The sequence below is a fragment of the Jaculus jaculus genome, chromosome 1 (assembly GCF_020740685.1).
Source record: "Jaculus jaculus isolate mJacJac1 chromosome 1, mJacJac1.mat.Y.cur, whole genome shotgun sequence".
Taxonomy (NCBI): domain Eukaryota; kingdom Metazoa; phylum Chordata; class Mammalia; order Rodentia; family Dipodidae; genus Jaculus; species Jaculus jaculus.
The window spans coordinates 108,854,820-108,876,101 of record NC_059102.1 but is presented as its reverse complement, the minus strand read 5'-3'; the positions used below and the strand labels follow the sequence as shown (position 1 = coordinate 108,876,101).

General features: G+C 50.8%; 1 protein-coding gene across 1 annotated transcript in view; it reads left to right on the top strand.

Moving 5' to 3' along the window:
- The window catches only part of Tbc1d2 (TBC1 domain family member 2), a 57,621-nt gene that overhangs the window by 33,908 nt on the left and 2,431 nt on the right, over positions 1 to 21,282 (top strand). The window contains exons 7-12 of the mRNA XM_004656953.2: positions 1,036 to 1,410; positions 7,497 to 7,607; positions 8,941 to 9,125; positions 9,956 to 10,432; positions 18,055 to 18,175; positions 20,685 to 20,870. Of these exons, the coding sequence (XP_004657010.2) occupies positions 1,036 to 1,410; positions 7,497 to 7,607; positions 8,941 to 9,125; positions 9,956 to 10,432; positions 18,055 to 18,175; positions 20,685 to 20,870 (1,455 nt within the window). The remainder of the gene's footprint in view (positions 1 to 1,035; positions 1,411 to 7,496; positions 7,608 to 8,940; positions 9,126 to 9,955; positions 10,433 to 18,054; positions 18,176 to 20,684; positions 20,871 to 21,282) is intronic.

The window sequence follows — 21,282 nt, the reverse complement described above, 5'->3', positions numbered from 1 at the left end:
CTTGGTCTTGCAGACATTGCTCATCATGGCTGGGCTGAGGGCACAAAGACTGAATGAGCTCTGGGTGGCTTGCATGGGGAGTGCCTGTGTAATTCCTCTCTCATGTTGACCCAGCTTCATTGGAAGGGGCCGTCCATCATAAGTAATTAGTATTATCTGCCACAGGAGTAAGAAAATGAAATACCCATGTGTCACATAGCTGTTACCCCCTAGTTCTGGATGCTTCTGGATTGAACTCTGCTCTCCTGGGCCTTAATTTGTTCATCTCTGAAATGGACATGTATAAGTCAGATCTATGGGTTTCAGCTGCTGTAACAGATAAGCCTCTGAGTACTGTGGCCTAAAACAAATTCTGTTTCTTTTCTCTCTTACATTGAAGAATGCAGACAAGAATTAAGACTTCTGGGCTAGAGAGTTGGCTTAGTGGTTCAGGTGCTTGCCTGCAAACCAAAGGACCTAGGTTCAATTCCCCAGCACCCACATAAGCCAGATGCACAAGGTCTGGAGTTAGTTTGCAGTGGCTAGAGGCCCCGATGTGCTCGTTCTCTCTCTCAAATAAAATGTTAAAGAAAATAACAAAAAAGAGTAGAGCTTTGTCCCAGGGAGGCAGAGGGATGGTGGGGGAGGAGTGGGGGCACAGCTCTGCCATCTTTAGCATGAACTTCAGCTGGGGGTCTGGGATGGCTGCTCTCTTCTGCCACTTCCCAGCCAGAAGGAAGGGAACTGGGCCCTCACAGAGCATGTGTCCAGTGGACTCGGGAGAAGCAGCCCACATCTCTGCTCATCTCCATTTAGGCAGTCTAGTCACTTGTCCATTATGCTCCCTGCCTCACCTTCTGGACCTGTTGGGGAGCCTGTGCCCAGCCAGCATTCTTGTTGGACCAACAATTGGAAAGAAATGTTGGTATGAGATGCCTGGGGGAGCTACCAAGGACCTCTTGGGTTTGTGAAGACTGGCGTCAGCAAGTGCCCCTGGCACATGCCAGGCACTTTTCAGCACTTTCAGTGCTTACAGCTGTCCCTTCTTCCTCCAAGGAGCTGGTGAAGATCCTGCACAAGGCGCTAGAGGCTGCCCAGCAGGAGAAGCGGGCATCCAGCGCGTACCTGGCAGCAGCCAAGGACAAGGACCGGCTGGAGCTGGTGCGGCACAAAGTGCGCCAGATCGCAGAGCTGAGTCAGCGGGTGGAGGCCCTGGAGCAGGAGCGGGAGCGCCTGCTGCACGAGGCCGGCCTGCGGGAGCAGCAGGTGCAGGCTCTGCAGCAGCACGCACAGCTGCTCATGGACAAGAACCAGGCTAAGCAGCAGGTCATCTGCAAGCTGTCGGAGAAGCTCACCCAGGACTTGACCCAGCCCCCTGACCCTGCCGATGGTGACTTCCTGAGCCAGCAGGAGAAGATGGAGCACCTGAAGGTAGGCCTCCCTCCCAGCCCAACATGCTTTCCTGGCCCTGGGGAGGCACTGCCAATGATTGTCTAGATGAGGCAAGGGTTATCCCTCAACCTGGAACCTCCAAACTGGAAATAGGTATGAAAGGGAAACTGGCTGTTCCCTCTGTCACTTTCCTCATTTGAAGGCCCAGTGCAGTTTGTCAGGTTCCCCTGGACCACTGAAAAGCAGATATGTCCCTGACTTGTCAGACTAGAGCTGAATGAACCCAAGAATACAGACTGGGGCCTGACCTAGCCTACACAGATTCTTCAGTGGCATTGTGCTGCCCCAGGATCCCCAAGGTGCCTGGGTTGCCCTCAAGCTGCAGTCCCACACATGGTACAGTTGACCTGTGCTGGCTGTGGCTTGCTAGAGAAAAGGGCAGTAGTCACCAATGAGTGGTCCCATGTGCCAGGCTCTCTCCAGGGCTTACTGTACCAGCTCGCTTCATCCTTCCACTGGCCCCATGAGGCAGTGGTTTGCAGCTGGGAATGCTGAGGCTCACAGGTAGGGGCACTTGCCCAGAGGCTGATTCTGAGGTGGAGGGGCAGAACGGGACTGGGGCTTTTGTCTGCTGACTGGTCTCCCTGCTCTGCATCTCCCAGCTTCTCTGCCTCTTCTAGGTCCTGCCATCTTTCCTGCTTCACCCCACTTCCCTGCTCTTCCCCACATCACCCCCCAGGCCATCCCAACCCACAGGGACTAGCTATGACGTGGCTAGGGGACTTCATTTGAAGAATGTTGTGGGCTATGGGCCCAAGCCTTCTCTGTAGAAGGTTGTGACAGGAGCTTGCCCACCACCAGGATGCCCAAGGCTAGGGCTGCTGCTCAAAGCTCCTGGTGACCCTAAAGGCAGCCATAGAGAACCAGGGCCCGTCTTGCCCCAGATGCTGCCTCTCGTAGCCACTCATGTGTTTTCGTGTCTGTAACTTGGGGGGCCCCAACACTCCTGAACCAAGGACTGCTGAGTGGTAGAGGTAGAGAAAGAAAAGAGCAGCTCACGCCTATAATCCCAGCGCTCAGAAGGCTAACATTGGAAGATCACTGTGAGTTGGAGGCTAACTTGTGTTGCAAAGTGACAAAGTGAGTTTGAGGTTGGGCCCAGGCCTGAATGAGATCCTGTACAGAGAAAGAAAGAAAAAGGAGGAAGAGGATGAGAGGGAGGAGGAAGAAGAGGAATAACAGTAGGAGCAGTAGGAGGAGGAAGAAGAGGAGGAGGGGGAAGAGAGGAAAGAGTGGAGGAAGGTTCGAGAAGAACTAGTGGGGCAGCTTGAGCCTTGGCCACTGCTGTGCTGTGAAGTGAGCCAGCACTGGGTATGAGAGCTGGCTGTGCTCCCTGCTAGCTATGGGGCGTTGGGCAAGTTCTCTTGCCTCTGTATGAAGAGGCTACAGAATTGTTAGAAGGATAATGAAACTGAACCTAAGGGCTGGAGAGATTGCTTAGTGTGGTTAAGGCACTTACCTGCGAAGCCCAAGGACCCATGTTCGATTCCCCAGGACCCATGTAAGCCAGATGCACAAGGCGATGCATGTGTCTGGAGTTCATTGGCAGTGGCTGGAAGCCCTGGTGCACCTATTCTCTCTATATGCCTCTTCCTCTCTCTCTCTCTCAAATAAATAAATGAAAGTGAACTTAAGATCCATACCCCCTTCCCTGCCAGCAAAACCTGAAAACCCACAGGACCAGCTAGTTGTGAAATCCCTTATTAGTCTGAATCCAGAGATTCTCCGGGCTAAAATAAAAACAATCCTCTGAGTGCAGGTGCAGCTCACTAGAAGGCTGCTGTCCCTGCACACAGCAGTGGAAATGCTGCTTGCTGCCCTGTGCCTGCTAAGGGGCCTCTTCCCATCCATCGGGCAGCCATTGTTCCAGACGCAGTAGAGCAGCATGGAGACAGACCAGCTGGATGCTCCTGAGCACCAAGGGACCATGTCATTGTGCCCCCCCTCCAGCAGCCAGGGCTGTGATTGGTCATCGAGTCCAGTTGTGAAGGGACTGGCCTTCGTGTGATCTTACCCTTGTAGACTGCTCCAAGGGCCAGTGTCTCAGGCTCTAGAGAGTTACATATTCTAGGTGGTTCTTAATTTGTAGCTCTTAGAAGATCCTTCAGATATCCATCATCATTAAGTTTGGCCAGAGACTGTCTTGCTTGCCTGAAATTGAGGACATTTAGCTTAAGGAAATGACTCTCGTGTCCTGGAGACTGACATTTAAGAATGGGATCATTGACATCTTGACTTTCAGAGCTGTCAGTAGGGGGAGGGGGGAGCCAAGTGTGGTGGCACACACCTTTAGTCCCAATACTTGGAAGAGAAGTAGAGGCAAGGAGGAGCAGGAGTTCAAGGTCATCCTCAGCTACGTAGAGTTCAATTCAAGGCCAGCTACATAAAACCCTGTCTCAAAGAAAAAGAATAAAGAGTTGGAAAGACCGGGCATCTAGTCTGCCCCCTCCTTCCCTGGCAGGAGTAGCTCAGTCACAAGAGGGGGAGGGGAAGGCTAGTCCAGGCCACGCAGCTTCAGTGGTGGTCCCTGCGTGCCAGTGCAAGGCTTTGTCACTGCCATTGCCCAAGAGAATCCCTAATGCCTGGTGCTGCAAGGTGGCGGCGGCAGCAGCGGGCACTCTAACTTCTCCTGTGTGTTTCTCTTTTGCTCTGCTCATGACTTCAACGTGGCTTTTTTCTTCTCTGAGGTTTCTCTTTTTCCTTCCTACAGTTCTGAGCCAAGGAGAACACTCAAGGTAGGGCACCAAGCTGATTGGGAGGGGGCTGCCCAGCTACCACCCCTACCCTTTGGATCTAAAGGGTGCTCGGTTCCCTGCCTGGGCACCACTGGGCCTGTCCTTGAGGTGGAAGTGGGTACCCTATATGACAAAATTCGTATTCCCATAGACTGGAGGTACCCGTGCTCAGCCTGGGATGAGGCACCCCTGGGTTGGGATTCTGGCTCTGTCACAGCAGGGGTTCACCTAAATTGGGAATGGTGGTTCTTCAACACTTCACTCCCCGCCCCCCAGCACCATGATAAAGATTAAATTAAACAGAAGACTGTGCAAGCAGACCTGATATACAGCAGAACTTGGGGACTGGTAGTCCCTTTCCTCCCCTGCCTGGGTGCCTGTGGCTTTCCTACACATCAGGGAAGAACCCACACGAGCGCTCTTGCATCTCCATTACGCGGTGACTAAGGGAGCCTCCCAGCCACCCTTTGAGGTGGTGCTGCTCCTACTCCTGTCAGCCTGCAGCAGCTTCACTTCAGGAAAGTAGTTCACTCTGAGCCAACTTCAGGAAAATAGTTCACTCTGAGCCAAATGTGAGTGACTATGGCCTGGAACAGGTGTTCAAGTTCCCCTAAATCACATGTGCTGCTGGGAAAGAGGATGCATGAACTCTTATGGTCATGATCAAAACAAAATCATAAGTTAATGCAGGTACCATCTCCCTTGGTGGGAGTATCAGGGAGGCAGGGAAGTCTCTTCTGTCTGTGAGTCCACCTGTTCTTACAGTGTGCTTAGCCATAGGGATGGCAGAACTTTGTTCTGAAATGTTTATCTGTTAGTCAAGAGAACACTAGGGCAGATTCAGAAGTTCAAGTTTTCGTGGGCTTCAAATAGCCCAAGCTGTCCCTCATGATGCTCTAACTTAGCCAGTATCAAGGCATCTGTAGCAACTTCAGACAGATGTACATTCTTCAGAGAACATCAGTCCACACTCCCATTTCCCAGATGAGGGTATGAAGCATAGAAAAGTTAAGTCATATGTCCCGAGACCTCATGGTTTAATGCCAGACAGTGTGTGGACCCACTGTCAATGCCCCTGGTCACCAGGCCTGGCTGGAACATGGCACATCTGGAAGTCTTATTACTATACTTCCTACCAGGCAGAAGAGGTCCCACAAGTCTGCATGCTTGGCAGTTACACATCAGGGGGCCAGAGAGAGCAGAGAGGGACCTCAGCTGTAGCACACTTCTCTGCCTGGACACAGTGAGACTGGCCAGCTCCATGTTGTGGGAGGCTAGGGGAGGTCAGCTAGGGATTTTCACCCATCAGACTGTGTTTGTGGGGCAGCCAGGCCATGACTTGGAGCTGCTGGCCAGGAGGGACCTTGAAGATCATCTTGGCCTCAGTGAAGACCCACCCAAAGAAACCAGGATCACATGGAAGCAGGACACAGCTGGCTCATTTCTGAGGGTGAAGTGCCAAGACGGGCATTCCTCATGTCCAGATGATGCAGGGCCTGCCTGAGGTCCATCCTATAGGGCACCTTCTGCCCTCCAGCTCTAAATGTTTTCCTGAACAGGAGAGGAAGGGCTTAGATTCCTACTGGAAACACCTGCAAGCATTATGATTAACTTGAGCCTGTGTTATGTGTTTGAGTATGTGCTGGAATGTTCTTCCCAGCAGAATGAAGACTGAGAGTCTTTGTCCTTTGCTCTATGTGAACCTTCCCACAGCTTGCCCAGCTTCTTGTTTGCCCTGGCAGCAGGCTCCTCCTTCCCCTGTGACCATGCAGAGAGGGAAAACTCCAGGTTCAGAGGCAGATATCACAGCAGAATTCATACTTAAAAACCAGGTCAACATACCCAGGCTCCAATTATAAAAACAACAGAAAGACAGGGGTTATGAGTAGCTACAGAAAATCATTAGAAATGATTGATCAGTCTGGTGTGGTAGCACACACCTTTAATCCCAGCACTCAGTAGGTAGAGGTAGGAAGATCGCTGTGAGTTTGAGGCCGCCTTAAGACTACATAGTGATTTGAGGTAGCGAAACTCTACCTCAAAAAAAAAAAAAAAAAAAAAAATTGGATCTGTGTATGGTGACCCATGTCTGTGATACCAGCTACTATGGAATTAGAGGACAGCCTGAGCTACTTAGGGAGACCTTGTCTGAGAAGATAAGGGAGCTGAAAATACAATAGTGCAGCTCAGTAGTAGAGTACATACTTAGCATGCTATAGGCCCTGGGTTTGATTCCCAGCATAATAAATAGAATCATAGGGTAGATCTGGGCATGGTGATGCATGACTGTAATCCCAGCACTCAAGAGGCAAGAGGTAGGAGGATTGCCATGAGCTCAGGGCAGGGCCTGGGCTAGAGCCAGACCCTACCTTGTAAAAACAAACCAAAAAAAAAAAAAATACTAATGTTTACATCTTGTAGAAAAATTTTTCCCAGCATGACTGTAAATATCAGATAGAATATATTGATGAAAAAACAAACACTGATTGGAGAAATGGCTCAGCAGTTAAGAGCACTTCCTGTGTAAGCATGAGAGCTTGAAAAAACCTGAGGGACCACTCCAGTTCACTCCCCAGGACCTGTAGGGCATGCTTGTGTGGCCCTGTGCATTTGTAACCCCAGAGGGGTGCGTAGACCTGAGAATCGCTGGAGCTCAAGGCAAGCTCCCAAGTCAGTTAGAGACTCTGGCTCAAGTAAGAACAGGCTGAAGAACAGTGGGGTGGGACACTCAACATTCTTCCTTGGTCACCAGGGGAGCACTTGGGATGTCACAGAGGCACATACACGTGTATACACTGCATATATTACACACTCAGGAAAAAGAAAAAAATAACAATGGCACTAAACCAGATGTGGTGCATGTTTAATCCTAGCACTTGAGCGAGAAGACCAGGAGTGCAAGGGCATCCTCAGCTACATAGTAGATTCAGAGCCAGTCTGGGCTACATGATACCCTGTCTCAGGAATTCAGTAAATGAGTAAACAAATGCCTAAAAATAAAAGTAGCACCTACTTGAACTCTTATTGGATTTGTCACTTTCTTGTTGCTACCCTTGTTACTCCATGTACTCTCCCAGGAGGTATTTTATATGTCCCATGTTTGGATGAGGAAAGAGAGGGTCAGTGAGGCTCAGGGATATCAGAGCCAGGCCTTGAACTCCATGCCTGGGGTTTTCTGTGCCATAGTGTGCTGGGACCAGATTAGAGGAGGCTATGGACAGTTTTCTTTCAGACTTCCTTTTCTGTGTTGTTGAGAATTGCTTGAGGAAGGAAGCTTTGGAAGCACCTCCTAGGACGAGCATGCCTGCTGACCCATGTTCTCCTCTCCAGGATGACATGGAAGCATACCGGACCCAGAACCGCTTCCTCAACTCTGAGATCTACCAAGTGACCAAGATCTGGAGGAAAGTGGCCGAGAAGGAGAAGGCCCTGCTGACGAAGGTGCCGGGGCTGGGGTGGCCATCCCCACGTTGCGCTCCCTTCTGTTCCCTGCTGGCCCTTCAGCCTACTCACTCTCCTTACACGGTGCCTGCCCACCGGGCTATAAGCCTGTCACATACAGAGCCCTGTTAGGCGCTTCTGCAGTTTCCAGCCTGGCTGATGGCATCTCCTATGTTAACTGGCAGCAGTGGAGGAGGAACAAGACCAGGAAGTCTGGCCCTGTCCCCAAGAAGGATGCACACTAGTGAGGGAGTTGAATTCCACACATCCCTACGGGACCAGACACAGGCAAGAAGTCGAGGCAGGCTGCCTGGGGCTTGTGAGTTGAGTATGGGGCGAGTTAGCATCCAGACAGGGGAGTGGAGAAAGGCCTTCCAGAAGAGGCAAGTAGTGGGCTGGGGGGCCTGAGGCTGAGCAGTGGTTACTGTGTCACCTGGAGAGAACTGGGAGTTTAGAGGGTCCCAGGTCACACATATCCTGAAGAAACAGCTGTGGCTGCTCTGCAGAGGGTGAGCTTGACTTAGAGGGGTGTTTGGAGCCCAGTACTTGAGAAGTGTGTTAGGGGCAGGACACAAGAAGTGGCCAGCAAAAGGGAGGAGGAAGGCAGGGGTCAACAAGGAGTGGGGTGGCCACAGACTCCCACCAGGGCTGGAATGGAGTGTCCATGGGCCCAGCCAGTGACGTGTTTGTAACTTCAACTATGAAACTACGACAGGCTGGGCAGGCCTGTCCCAGCACTTGTGGCAGCACAATGAAGCAGAGCTTCCTTGTCCCCATCGCACAGAAACAGACAAGAAACAAGGCCCAGAGAGCTGGCCTGACTTGCCCAGAACGATCTTACGTGTGCAGTGATAGCAGATTGAGGGCACCGGGCAGCATGCCAGGGGAAGCGGGTGTTCAGAAGCCTGAGGGGGTGAAGGAAGGAAAGGAAGCCTAGGTGGGCAGCAGAGGGCGCCTGGGCAGCGACCTCCCAGACACACTGGAAGAGAGCTGGCTCTGTGTCACGTACCCGGGCAGGGCTTTACAAGGAAGCTCACCAATCTTTGCCAGGATCCCTATTTTTACAAATGAAGAAGCTGAGGCACAGAAAGGCTAGATAACTTATCACAGGCCACCGAGCTTGCAGCGACAATAGACCATGCAAGGTCCTTGCAGTCTGTCCTTTTGGATATAGCTCCCTTTCTGGTCCTGGTCCTCTGTTGCCTCCCCTGCTGGAAATCACAGTCTCCTTTGTCTATATGAAGGTTTGGGAAGCAGTAGGGAAGGAGAGGAAAGCTGGGAGGATGCAGAGCTGTTCAGAGTTCTGGTAGCCTGACTAGACCCTCCCCCACAGTGTGCCTACCTGCAAGCCAGGAACTGCCAGGTGGAAAGCAAGTACCTGGCTGGGCTGCGGAAGCTTCAGGAGACCGCAGGACCCAAGGCCGGTGAGGTCTCAGAGCTGCTGCAACAGCTCATCCAGGAGGCGCTACAGTGGGAAGCGGGTGAGGCCTCGGACAGCATGGAGCTAAGTCCTGTCAGGTGAGCCTGCCTGGTAGCCCGAGAGGGGCCATCTGTGTGACAGGATCGCTGCTGCAGTTGCCACCCCAGAATATGCAAGAACCATGTAACTGTGGCCTCAAACACAGCGTGCCCTGCCAGCTGATGGGGCGGGCTTGGAAGAGACAGCCCCTCACCCTAGTCCACACGCGCACCACATTCTCTACTACCCAGGCCACCTCCTCAAGCCCAGCCCTTGCTGAGTGCAGTGGACAGAAAACAGAAGGGCCAGTGGCTGTGCTCAAAGGCCCCTGAGGGCTACTGGCAGGAGTCTGGGCCTTGGTCTAGACCTGGCTGTCTTGCTGTATGACCTTGGGCAAGTCCTATTCAGCTTCTGTGTGATGTGGCTGACTCCTGCTTTGCAGGATCACTGGGGTGGACACATGGCACATGCAGGGCACATGGTAGGGATAAGTAAGCGTCGGGGCCCTGGAAGGGGTCTCCAGCTCGTATGCTTCTGCTTGTTGTTATGCCATCTGTCCCTGTTCACATGTGAGCCTGCTGTCTCCACACTGACGTTGCAGGAGCTGTTGGCTTGGCTGCACAGAGTGGCTGCAGAGCCCGTGCTTGCTCACAGAGCTGGGCTCAGGATAGACACTTGTAGCTATAACAAGGGAGCTCCATCACCTTGGGAAAGCGGGGGGTGGGGTGTTTCTGTACCCATTGTACATATGAGCAAACTGAGGCTGGGGACTGGAGCAAGCTGTCCAGAGCTGCAGTGCAGCCAGGAAGAAAAATTGTTCCCCTTCCCTTGGGTCCTCATCTAGGGACAGATTCTGCACACAGTTGCTAACATGGCCTTTTGTCAACAGCGAGTATGACGACTACGGCTTCCTGACGGTGCCAGACTATGAAGTGGAGGACCTGAAGCTGCTGGCCAAGATCCAGGCACTAGAGGTGCGCTCCCACCACCTGCTGGCCCTGGAGGCTGTGGAGCGACCGCTGCAGGAGCGCTGGGCTGCCCTGGGCGAGCTCGTGCCCTCAGCTGAGCTCAAGCAGCTCCTGAGGGCAGGTGTGCCCCGCGAGCACCGGCCACGCGTGTGGAGGTGGTTAGTCCACCGCCGGGTCCAGCACCTCCACGCTCCAGGCTGCTACCAGGAGCTGCTGACCCGGGGCCAGGCCTGCGAGCACCCCGCCGCCCGCCAGATTGAGCTGGACCTGAATCGGACCTTCCCCACCAACAAGCACTTCACCTGTCCTACCTCCAACTTCCCTGACAAGCTCCGCCACGTGCTGCTGGCCTTCTCCTGGCAGAACCCCACCATCGGCTACTGCCAGGGCCTGAACAGGTGAGCCACCATAGCAGTGAGGGCATGCCTTCTCCTGGCCAATTCTGTCTCAGAAACCAGAGCCCAGAAAGTCTCCTGCCTCTTCCCTGGGAGGCAGGTGAGAGGACATGTTGAAGACAGGCCTCATCCTGTGTGCTCCAACTTGCTTGACAGGTGCCACTCACAAAGAACCACTGGAGTGGACCCCTGGAGCCAGCCTGGCTCACATGCAGCCAAACTGGCTAGATAAAGATCATGTGCACAGGTGAAACAGAGAGTCCAGGGACAAGGGGAGTTTGTAAATGATTTGGAGTCAGATAGCCAAGGAGGAAAGTGCACAGCCTTGGCTGTGCTCTCCAGGCTTCCTGTGGGCACCATCCCCTGGGGTAGGCACCTTGGCACTCCATAGCTCTCTGCAGCGGCATGGGCTCTGACTATCATTCTGCACATCCTTCTCCTCTCAATGGCACAGCCTCTGGACATTCATTCTTTGGACATTTAGGATCCACCAAGGCTGTCCTTCAGTGTCTCCATTCCTTATTGACTGCCCTGGAACTCTCATGTCCAGGTCTGAAATTCCAGAGATTCCAGCTTGAGTTACCTTCCATTTGGCTTCATCCATCAGGGAAGAGGAAGGGATAGGGTATGAGGATTGGAGCCACTTGGTCTGGTATGGCCACCCACTCCAAAACTGAGGGAACACTCATGAGCACCCTAGTTATCTCCACAGAACTTGCATAATCTCAAAGCAAGTCTTGACAATGTAATTTAAGCACATGGATCCTCAAGCAAAATTTACATAAGCTGTTCTCTTTTTTCAGAATAGGTGATGTGTGACATTTATTTAACACAGAATCAGTGTTCAGAATGTCCTCACTCAAATTTGAAAGGGTCCCAAGGGCTAAGATTTTCTATACTCTTTATTTTCAGCTGAAATTTAAGTGAAATTGAGCATGTATATGTAGTTATTAGGAATTCTGAGTTGAACATCAAAAGTAATGCCTCTCACTCCAAACCCCCTCAGAAAAACTGTTAGGATATGCTACCCAGATGTCTGGGATAGGCAGTGTCTGTAGAAATCCCCAATCCTCACTCCCAGTGGGACCTGTAGCAGAAGGGATGCAGAATCAATAACTCAACCCAACAAAACTATTCATGTCCATTTGACCATGTTAAATTCCAGAAGGAAAAAACTTGTGAAGCTTTTTTAAGAATAGCTGTGGGGGCTGGAGAGATAGCTTAGCAGTTAAGGCACTTGCCTGCAAAACCAAAGAACCCAGGTTCAATTCTCCAGGTCCCACATAAGCCAGATGTACATGGTGGCGCATGCATCTGGAGTTTGCTTGCAGTAGCTAGAGGCCCTGGCATGCCTACTCCCTCCCTGTCTGTCTCTCTCTTCCTCTTTCTCTGTCTCTAATAAATTAAAAAAACAAAATCTTAAAAAAAAAAAAAAAAAAGAATAGCTGTGAAGGCTAGGCATAGTGGTACATGCCTTTAATCCCAGAACTCAGGAGACAGAGGTAAGAGGATCGCCATGAGTTCAAGGCCACCCTGAGAATTTCAGGTCAGCTTGGGCTAGAGTGAGACCCTACCTCAAAAACAAAACAACAACAAAAAAGAGTAACTGTGGCTGGGCGTGGCAGCACGTGTCTTTAATCCTAGCACTCAGGAGACAGAGGTAGAAGGATCACCATGAGTTAGCCAGCCTGAGACAACATAGTGAATTCCAGGTTAGCCTGGGCTACAGTGAAACCCTACCTTGTAAAACAAAAATGGAGGGAGGTAAAGAAACAAACAAGTAAACAGACAGAAAAGCTGTGAAGGAGCCAGGCCTAGTAATGCAAGCCTGTAATCTCAGCTACTCAGAAGGCTGAAGCAAGAGGGTCACAAGTTCAAGGTCTGCCTGGGTAACTTAGTTCCTCAAAAAGAAGGGAAGGGAGCTTGAAGGTGGCTTACTGGTTGAGACCCTTGCCTGCAAAGCCTAACAATGATTTGATTTCCCAGTACTTACATAAAGCTAGATGCACAAAATTAGTTCAGGCATCTTGAATTCTTTTGCAGTGGAAAGAGGCTCTGGCACACCCATTCATATTCCTCTCTTGGCCTGTCTCTCCCAATGTCTCTCTCTCTGCTTGCAAATAAAAATATTTGGAAAAAAAATAAAAAGAAGAAGAAGGGGACCCAAGTGTGCACACCTTTCATCCCAGCATTGGGAGGCAGAGGTAGGAGGATCACTGTGAGTTCAAGTCACCCTGAGACTATGCAGTTAATTCCAGGTCAGCCTGGGCTAGAGTGAAACCCTACCTCTAAAAACTAAAAATAAGAAAAAAGAAGGGAAGGGACTGGGGATATAACTCAGTAGTAGAGGAGAGGCCTATTGTGTACAAAGTCCTGAGTTCAATCCCCAGTACCATCAAAAATAGAGAAAAGAAGTAGAATAGCTATGGTGGGAGCCAGAAGCTGTGCGATTAGCATGAGTAGTAATTCTTGAACTTCATACGAAGGTCAAGTAAAGCAGTACTTACTGAGGGTATGTCCTACCTGCCACTTGACCACATGTGGGCACAGGTCAAGCTGAGGGCCAGGGCTTCTGCCCACAGTTTCCTTATGCATGATGACCTGGACAGCTGACTGTGGACTCTGGCCTCACGACCAGCCCTCCCTATAACCCATCCTCACTCCCAGTGGGACCTGTGGCAGATGGGATGCTGAGTCACCCAAACCTTTTTCCTGGCCTGTGCAATCTCTTCAAGATGTGGGGGCAGATGAGGGTGTTGGAAGTCAGCCCATGTTATAGAGGCAAGGAAAGGTCCTGTAGCAGAAGGGCCTTAATGCTGACCTCACAGAAGGGGATCTTCTCTTCTTCTGTTGTACAGGAGACAACACTGGGCACAAAGACACAGGGGATAGCTAAATGAGAGGTGAGGACACCCAGAGAGTTGGTTTTAATATTTTTCTCTCACCTTTACTTAAATTGATATGCAATCACATGTAATTGGTATTCATGGAAAAATTTATACTGTTGCTTTAAACAGAAAGCTATGTATAAAATATAGAGCCTGTTCAGATGTGGAAAGTGAGGTGTGTTTTGAAGCTACAAGACTCTTGAGCTTGTCTAAATTGTCATCTAGTGGCCAGTATCAGAACTGCATGTGTTGTGTCCTAACAGATCCTGCCCCTAAGGCAACAAATTGGGTTTGTTCATGTGTTGACAGATAATGTAGTGTTGTTTAGCAGCACTTAGAGCATTTGTGAAAATAAATGGACTGCTTTCTATCCTTTCCCCATCTTCACATACCAACTTTGCAGGCCTGCTTGGTTTGGAGTCACATAGCAGCCCTGGTGGGGACTAGCCTCCAACAACTGACCTTTTAATGTGTACAGAGGTCTAAACCAATAGTGACAGCAACTCCTGATGTGTGATTGTACTGAAGCTCCAGTGGATTGGGTGGGCTAAGGTGGAGTCATGGGTTCAATTCTCACTCTGCCATCAACTGACTGTACCATCTTTTAAAAAAAATTGTGTAAACTTTTTTATTGACAACTTCCACAATTATAGACAATAAACCATAATTCCCTCCCTTCCTCTACTCTCCCCTTCATAAATCCACCCTCCATCATATCCTCTCTCCCTCTCAATTAGTTTCTTTTATTTTGGTGTCATCATCTTTTTTTCCTATTATGAGGGTCTTGTGTAGGCAGTACCAGGCACTGTGAGGTCATGGATATCCAGGCCATTTTGTGTCTGGAAGATTGCATTGTAAGCAGTTCTACCCTTCCTTTGGCTGTTTCTGCCAAATGTCTTTCTGCCACCTCTTCCACAATGGATCCTGAACCTTGGAAGGAGTGATAGAGATGTCTCAGTGTTAAACACTGCTCTGTCATTCCAGTGGTCACCACCATCTGAAAATAGAAGCTTCTCTAAACAGAAGTGAGAAAAAAATTAATATATGGGTAAGAACATTAATAAAAGTGCTATGGAGCAGTTTGGTGAACATAATGTATATATTAAGCCAGACAATAGCAGGTGTTACTCCTCTAGGGCCCACGACCTCCCCTGCTATAGGCTTTTAACTAGGTTTTCGGTACCAGGCATTTATTCCCTCCTATGGAGTGGCCTCCAGTCCAATTAGAGAGTGGTTGGTTTCTCCCATAACAGAGATGCCACTCTTGTACCTGTTGGCTCATTTGGCCTGGCTGGCCAAACTTCAGGCTTTCAGTGTCCACTGCTGTTTACCACTGCTGATGACTGCTCTCCCATACGGCTGCATGCCACACAGTTTTTTTTCCAGCTTTTTGTCAGCTGGTTCACAGGGAAGAGGTTTTCAGTTGAGCTCCAGCTTGATTTCTCAGTGATCCACAGCCCAGGCATATGGAATCTTCAGCAATAGGATCTTACCATCTAGTTCTAGAGGGAAACCAAGAGCCTTGTAATGGCCTATAATGTTTTAGGGGCATCAGGGACCACCCTGGCCAATAACTCACTTGAAAGTATCCCATCCCTGGCACTTAAATTTTTTGCTTTTTGTTTTTCGAGGTAGGGTCTCACTCTAATCCAGGCTGACCTGGAATTCACTATGGAGTCACAGGGTGGCCACAAACTCACGGCGATCCTCCTGCCTCTGCATCCCAAGTGCTAGGATTAAAGGTGTGCGCCACCATGCCCGACTCAAAAAGATCTTTTTTTGTTTGTTTTTTGAGGTAGGGTCTCACTCTGGTCCAGGCTGACCTGGAATTAACTACGTAGTGTCAGGGTGGCCTTGAACTCTCAGCAACCTCCTACCTCTGCCTCCTGAGGGCTGGGATTAAAGGCATGAGCCACCACGCCTGGATCAAAAAAAAAAAAAAATCTTTTTAATTAAAGTAAAAACCAAAGGCTATGTAAGTCCAGAGAGAATTATTCGTGACTCACTGTTACAGACCCTCTCCCTACAGGTGCTCTGAGGAGCACAGCTGCCCCAAGGCCTTGCTGAGTGTGGTGTGTGGTAGGGGCTCTGTGGCCCCCACGATCATCCTGGATTAGAGTCCCATGGGGGCTTGTTGCTGCAGGGTGTCCTGCAGGTTTTACTGAGACCCTGAGCATCAAGGAGGGGCTGGGACAGGCAGTATCCCCTGAATGTCTGCATGTGGGACCCCCATTGCATGTAGCTGTTTACCAGGGTCCATGGAGGACATGCTGGAAACTGATCTTAGACTGATTCTGCCAGGGAAGATGGGAGTGCTTCTTCCAGGAGCATGTCCCTGCTCAGCCTGAAGATTCTCTTACCCTTGATGTCAGAGGGTACTGGGTCTGCTCTCACTTGGACAGTGACCTCTACAGTACACCTACCAGATTTTTACCTCACCACTATGAAGGTGAAGACAGCTGACATTTACAAAGAGCTGGCTATATGCCAGGCACTAGACTAGCCACAACTGTGGTGACTGCTCATCCCCACATGGCCCTGTAATGTTTATGAGGAAATTAAGGCACAGAAATGGTAGGTAACTTGCTCACTGTTCCCCAGGAAGCAGCAAAACCAAAACCCTGACCCACACCTAACCTTTCACTCCAGAGCCACTGTTCTAAATCGTTCCTCGTTCTGCTGGAAGTCACCCTGGTGACCCTACCCAAAGCAGTGTCAGGGTCTCCTCCTAGGTATCACGAACACCACTCTGGCTAGGGAGTGGGACGGGACCTTGGCCTTGTGAGAGGGCTCCGCTCCAGGACTGTTACAGTCAGGTTCCCATTGCTGGTAGAAATCACCCAACCAACAGCAGCTTGTGGGAAAAAAGAGGTTTATTTTGGATTACAGACTCAAGGGGGAGCTCCATGATGGCAGGGGAAAATGATGGCATGAGCAAAGGGTGGACATCACCCCCTAGCCAACATAAGGTGGACAATAGCAACAGGAGAGTGTGCCAAACACTGGCATGGGGAAACTGGCTATAACACCCATAAGCGTGCCCCTAACAATATACTCCCTCCAGGAGGCATTAATTCCCAAATGTCCATCAGCTGGGAACCTAGCATTCAGAACATGTAAGTTTATGGGGGACACCTGAATCAAACCAGCATATTCCACCCATGGTCTCCATAAACTGATATCCATACATGATATAAAATACAATGCATTCAGTCCAACTTTAAAAGTCCCTATAGTTTTTATCAATTCCAATGATATTCAAACATCCCCATGGTCCACGGTCTTTTAGCTGAGCCATAATACCAAAAAATACTCCCAAATCCCATAATGGCACAGAATAAACATTCACACTGCAAAAGATGGCATTGGGCATAGCAAAGAAATCTTCAGCCAATATGAGGTAAAACAAGCAGGGCAAACATCAAACTCTGTAGCTGCCAGTCCAACAACTCTAGTTAGTGACACATCTCCAAGTCCGATAATTCTAACCAGCAACAAGTCTCTGGCATTCCAATTCCGCCCCTCCAGCTAGGCTACTCACAGTCCTGGAAAATTTGACCGGGACTGGCAGCTTTCCTTTGCAGCCGTTCTCATGGTCCCAGCATCTCTACTGGGTCTCCACTGCAAGCCATGGTTCATCCTCATGGCCTCATGGCGTCTCCATGCAGGCATCCAGCAAACCTGCTTCACACTGCCCACGGCCATTTCCAAAAAACAAGACAGTGTTGCAAACTCAATGACCTTCTCTTTCCTGCATTTCTTATACTACATAATACCAGGTAGGGTGCCAATTTGTTAATCCAGGGAAGAATAAAGGAGACTTTGAAGAACAGGATACTCCTTGAGCACTCAGGCCCCTTTCAAAAGAGTCTGCATTCTTCCTGTTGTCCCAATGCAGGTCAGCTGGCCCAGTCTCAAAAGTTGTAATCTCTCAATTGCAGCTGAACAGGAAGCAGTTCACCCATAGATTTTTTTTTTTTTTTTTCCTGTGCCATATGCCTCTGCTCACACCAGGTCATTTCTATGCAAAGCAACCCTGCACAACTTCTCAGGACACGAGCATAACAACAAGCTTTTCACACAAACTGCTAGCCCAGTCCAAGCAAAGCTCTTTCTCATCCTCATAAGCCAAACCTCACAGTCCATAGTTCTTACTGCATTCAGGTCTTTCAACTCTGACCAGATAGTCCATCAAGCTGTACTTACAGCACTGCAAGGCATCTCTTAGGCCAAGATTTCAAATCCTCCCACATTCCTCTTGAAAATCAGCTTCAAAAGGCCAAAGCCACACAGTGAGGTGTCTAACAGCAATTCCACTCCTCAGTACCACTTTACTGTTGCAGTCAGGTTTACATTGCTGGTAGAAATCACCAAACCAAGAGCAGCTTGTGGGAAAAAGAGGTTTATTTTGGCTTTCAGGCTCAAGAGGGAAGCTCTATGATGGCAGGGAAAATGATGGCATGAGCAGAGAGTGGACATTACTCTGGCCAACATAACAGGAGAGTGTGCCCAACACTGGCAAGGGGAAACTGGCTATAACACCCATAAGCCCATCCCCAACAATACACCACCTCCAGAAGGCGTTAGTTCCCAAATCTCCATCAGCTGGGAACCTAGCATTCAGAACACCTAAGTTTATGGGGGACACCTGAATCAAACCACCACAAGGACCCAGGGAGTTGCTCTTCCACAGGCCTGTGGCTGCTGGGGGTCACTCCAGGACTCTCTTCTCTGCAGGCTGGCAGCCATAGCCCTGCTGGTCTTGGAGGATGAGGAGAGTGCCTTCTGGTGCCTGGTAGCCATTGTGGAGACCATCCTGCCAGCCGACTACTATAGCAAGACATTGATTGCGTCTCAGGTGAGCAGGGTGGGGGAGCGAAGGTAGGCAGCCTCATGGAGCAGCCCTCCCGAGCCCACAGATCCTCAGTCCCCACCTTTCCTTCTGCATAGGGCCCACAGTGCCTCCCTGCAAGTGCTGGAGGCCCTGGTGAGCTGAGGGTCTGCCTGTAAGGTTGATGGGGTCCCGCCCATGAGACAGACTGGTGTTAGTCTAGTAGTGATGTCACTGGAAACAGTGCTTTCTGGGAAGGGGAGGAAGAAGAGTCATCCCTTGCTGTTTGCCAGCCAAGAATTTAATACCACGGGTAAATGGGATAGGAGAGGGAGTAGGAATAAGAGCGATAATCCTTCCCAGTGTGGTGGCACATGCCTTTAATCCCAGCACTCGGGAGGCAGAGGTATGAGGAACGCCGTGAGTTCAAGGCTACCCTGAGACTTCATAGTGAATTCCAGGTCAGCCTGGGCTACAGTGAGACCCTACCTCGAAACACCCCCCCCCAAAAAAAGATAATCCCTGTATTCACAATTCACACGCTCATATGGGTTTGTGGCATCCAGCTGGAAGCATCCCTGTCCCCACTGTTGCCTTGTGCCCCTGGATTCATGCAGAGCAGGGTTCAGAGCCCACTGGGTGGCTGTTTGACCTCAGCGTATGTTATCACCTCTCTGGTCTCCAGGCTAGGTCACTTTAGAATGGGAATAGATGATGAGTGTGGCTGGTTAGCTCGGTTGGTTAGAATGGGAATAGAAGATCACTTCACAGAAACAGGGAGCATGGATGCAGTCATCTCCAGCTCAGCCCTCTTTCCTCCCAGGCTCTGCAGCACGTGCTGCCCCTCATCCGTTGTGCCACCAAAACCTGACCCCCATTCCCTTCTTGGGTGGTGGAGTGAGAATAGATGCAGTTCTCAGGAGACAGGGCCAGGACCAGCTTAGGACTCAACAGCAGGCTTGTAAGGTATCTGCTGAGAAGAGCTTCTGGCTGCGTGGAAGGGAAAGGGCCAAGAGTGGCTTCACATGGTTACCTGCTCCTTGATGCCAGCAGGGGTCAGACTCCTAGCTCCCCGCTCTGCCATCCCTGCCGGGACTTTCATCTTCATAGCCATGTTCTGCACTAGAAGAAGCGGGGAAGAAAAGCTGGAGTCTCCTCTCTAGCCTGAACTTTCTGCTCAAGTCTTCAGCCAGAACTGCATCTTAGCGCTGTCGCTGGCTACAGGGCAGGCTAGGGAGTGTGCCATCTTAACATGTGAAATGGGGATGCATTGTACCACTCAGTGTGGAGCTTGCTTTTTTTACTTAATAGTAGAGAATTTGCCACAGTCAAACCAGTAGTGTGCTGGGTATAATGGCTCACTCGTTTAAGCCCAGCATTGTGGAGGTTGAGTAGGCAGATCACTATTAGTTCCAGGTCAGTCAGGACTAAAGTAAGATTCTGTGTAAAAACACCTCTGTATGTCCCTCACCTGGTTTTTTTTTTTTTTTTAATATTTTATTTATTTATTTATGCAAGAGAGGAGGAGGGAAAATGGGCGTGCCAGGGACTGTAGCTGCCACAAACTCCAAATGCATGCGCCACCTTGTGCATCTGACTTTACATGGGTCCTGGAAAATCGAACCTGGGTTCTTTGGCATTGCAGGCAAGTGCCTTAACCACAAAGCCATGTCTCCAGCCCCCTTACCTAACATTTTTGGTCTTTCAGAGCAGGGTCTCACTCTAGCTCAGCCTGACCTAGAACTCACCCTGTAGTCCCAGGCTAGCCTAAACCCCTACCTCTGCCTCCTGAGTGCTGGGATTAAAGGAACGCGCCACCACACCCTGTTGTGTCCTGATGTAGATCTCGGGTGGCCCTTCAGCTCACCCACACATCCTTCAACAGTTCAGAGGCATCTTGGATCCCAGTGGGTCGCCTGGGGCCTTGAGCAGGACCCTGGCCTTTGCAGCTGACCTGATTCTGGGCTGGGAAGGGAGGGAGTGCTGGGTGCTCACCATGGGGGCATTGGAGCCTGGAAGGACTTGGGTAGGGGAGAGTCGAGCCAGCCACAGCCTTGGACAAGGCGGAGCACAGGGGGACAAAGATAGGAGGATTGCTGAGGAGTGGGGAGCTCTAAAAGCTATGTCTTTGAGCCAGGAGTAATGAGTAAGGGCCAGTGAACAAGGACAGGCATGCTGAGGACACCAGGAGAGGTCACTGACAGCCGTAGTCATGGCATCAGCTTCGAGGCTGTTCCTGCCGTCCAGTGTGGCATACCCTGTGGCTCCTCACCACACCTGTCCAGGCCTCACTCCAAGTATCCACTGAGCATCTTAGAACCACTGTGGGTGTAGAGAAACAGCCTAGGGGCAGAGGGACCAAGGACTTGTATACAGACAATGCCCAGCCCAGAGTGCGGGAGCCACAGGGATATGTCACTGCACCCAGTCCCCAGGTGCAAAGCAGACCCACCCAGAAGCTCTGGGCCACAGGGGGACCGACAGTCGCTGAGGAGTGGAGAGGCAGCACCGGTGACAAGTCCTCACCGCCATGCAGGTAGACCAGCGGGTGCTCCGAGACCTGCTCTCGGAAAAGCTGCCTCGACTGATGGCGCACCTGGGCCAGCACCACGTGGACCTCTCTCTCATCACCTTCAACTGGTTCCTCGTGGTCTTCGCTGACTGTCTCATCAGCGACATCCTCCTGCGGGTCTGGGATGCCTTCCTGTATGAGGGGACCAAGGTGAGTACAGCCAGGCCCCTCAGCCCTGGTCTCTACTCTGCCCCTGGAGAATAGGAAGACTGTGACCTGTCAGGGCCATTGGGAACACTTGAGAGCACAGCTTTGCAAAGTGTTCGGTGCGCAGGAGAGAAAGCAGAGGCCCTGCCTCTGAAGATGTGCCCTGCAACTGAGGAGGCTAGAGCTCGGGTGGGCCAAGCCCTGCCATGACCTTGAGAGGACCCCAGGGAAGGCACTACTGGCACTGGCCCCTCCGCTCCAAGAGAGAAGTGCTCCTCCGCTCCAAGAGAGAAGTGCTCCTTCATGCCTCAGTGGGAGAAATGGGGGTTGAACTGAGACTCAGCTAAAGTCCTGGGTTTCAAGCTGTGCCCTTGCTGGGATCTTCCATCTCTCCCAGCCCTCTGGCCACCCAGAC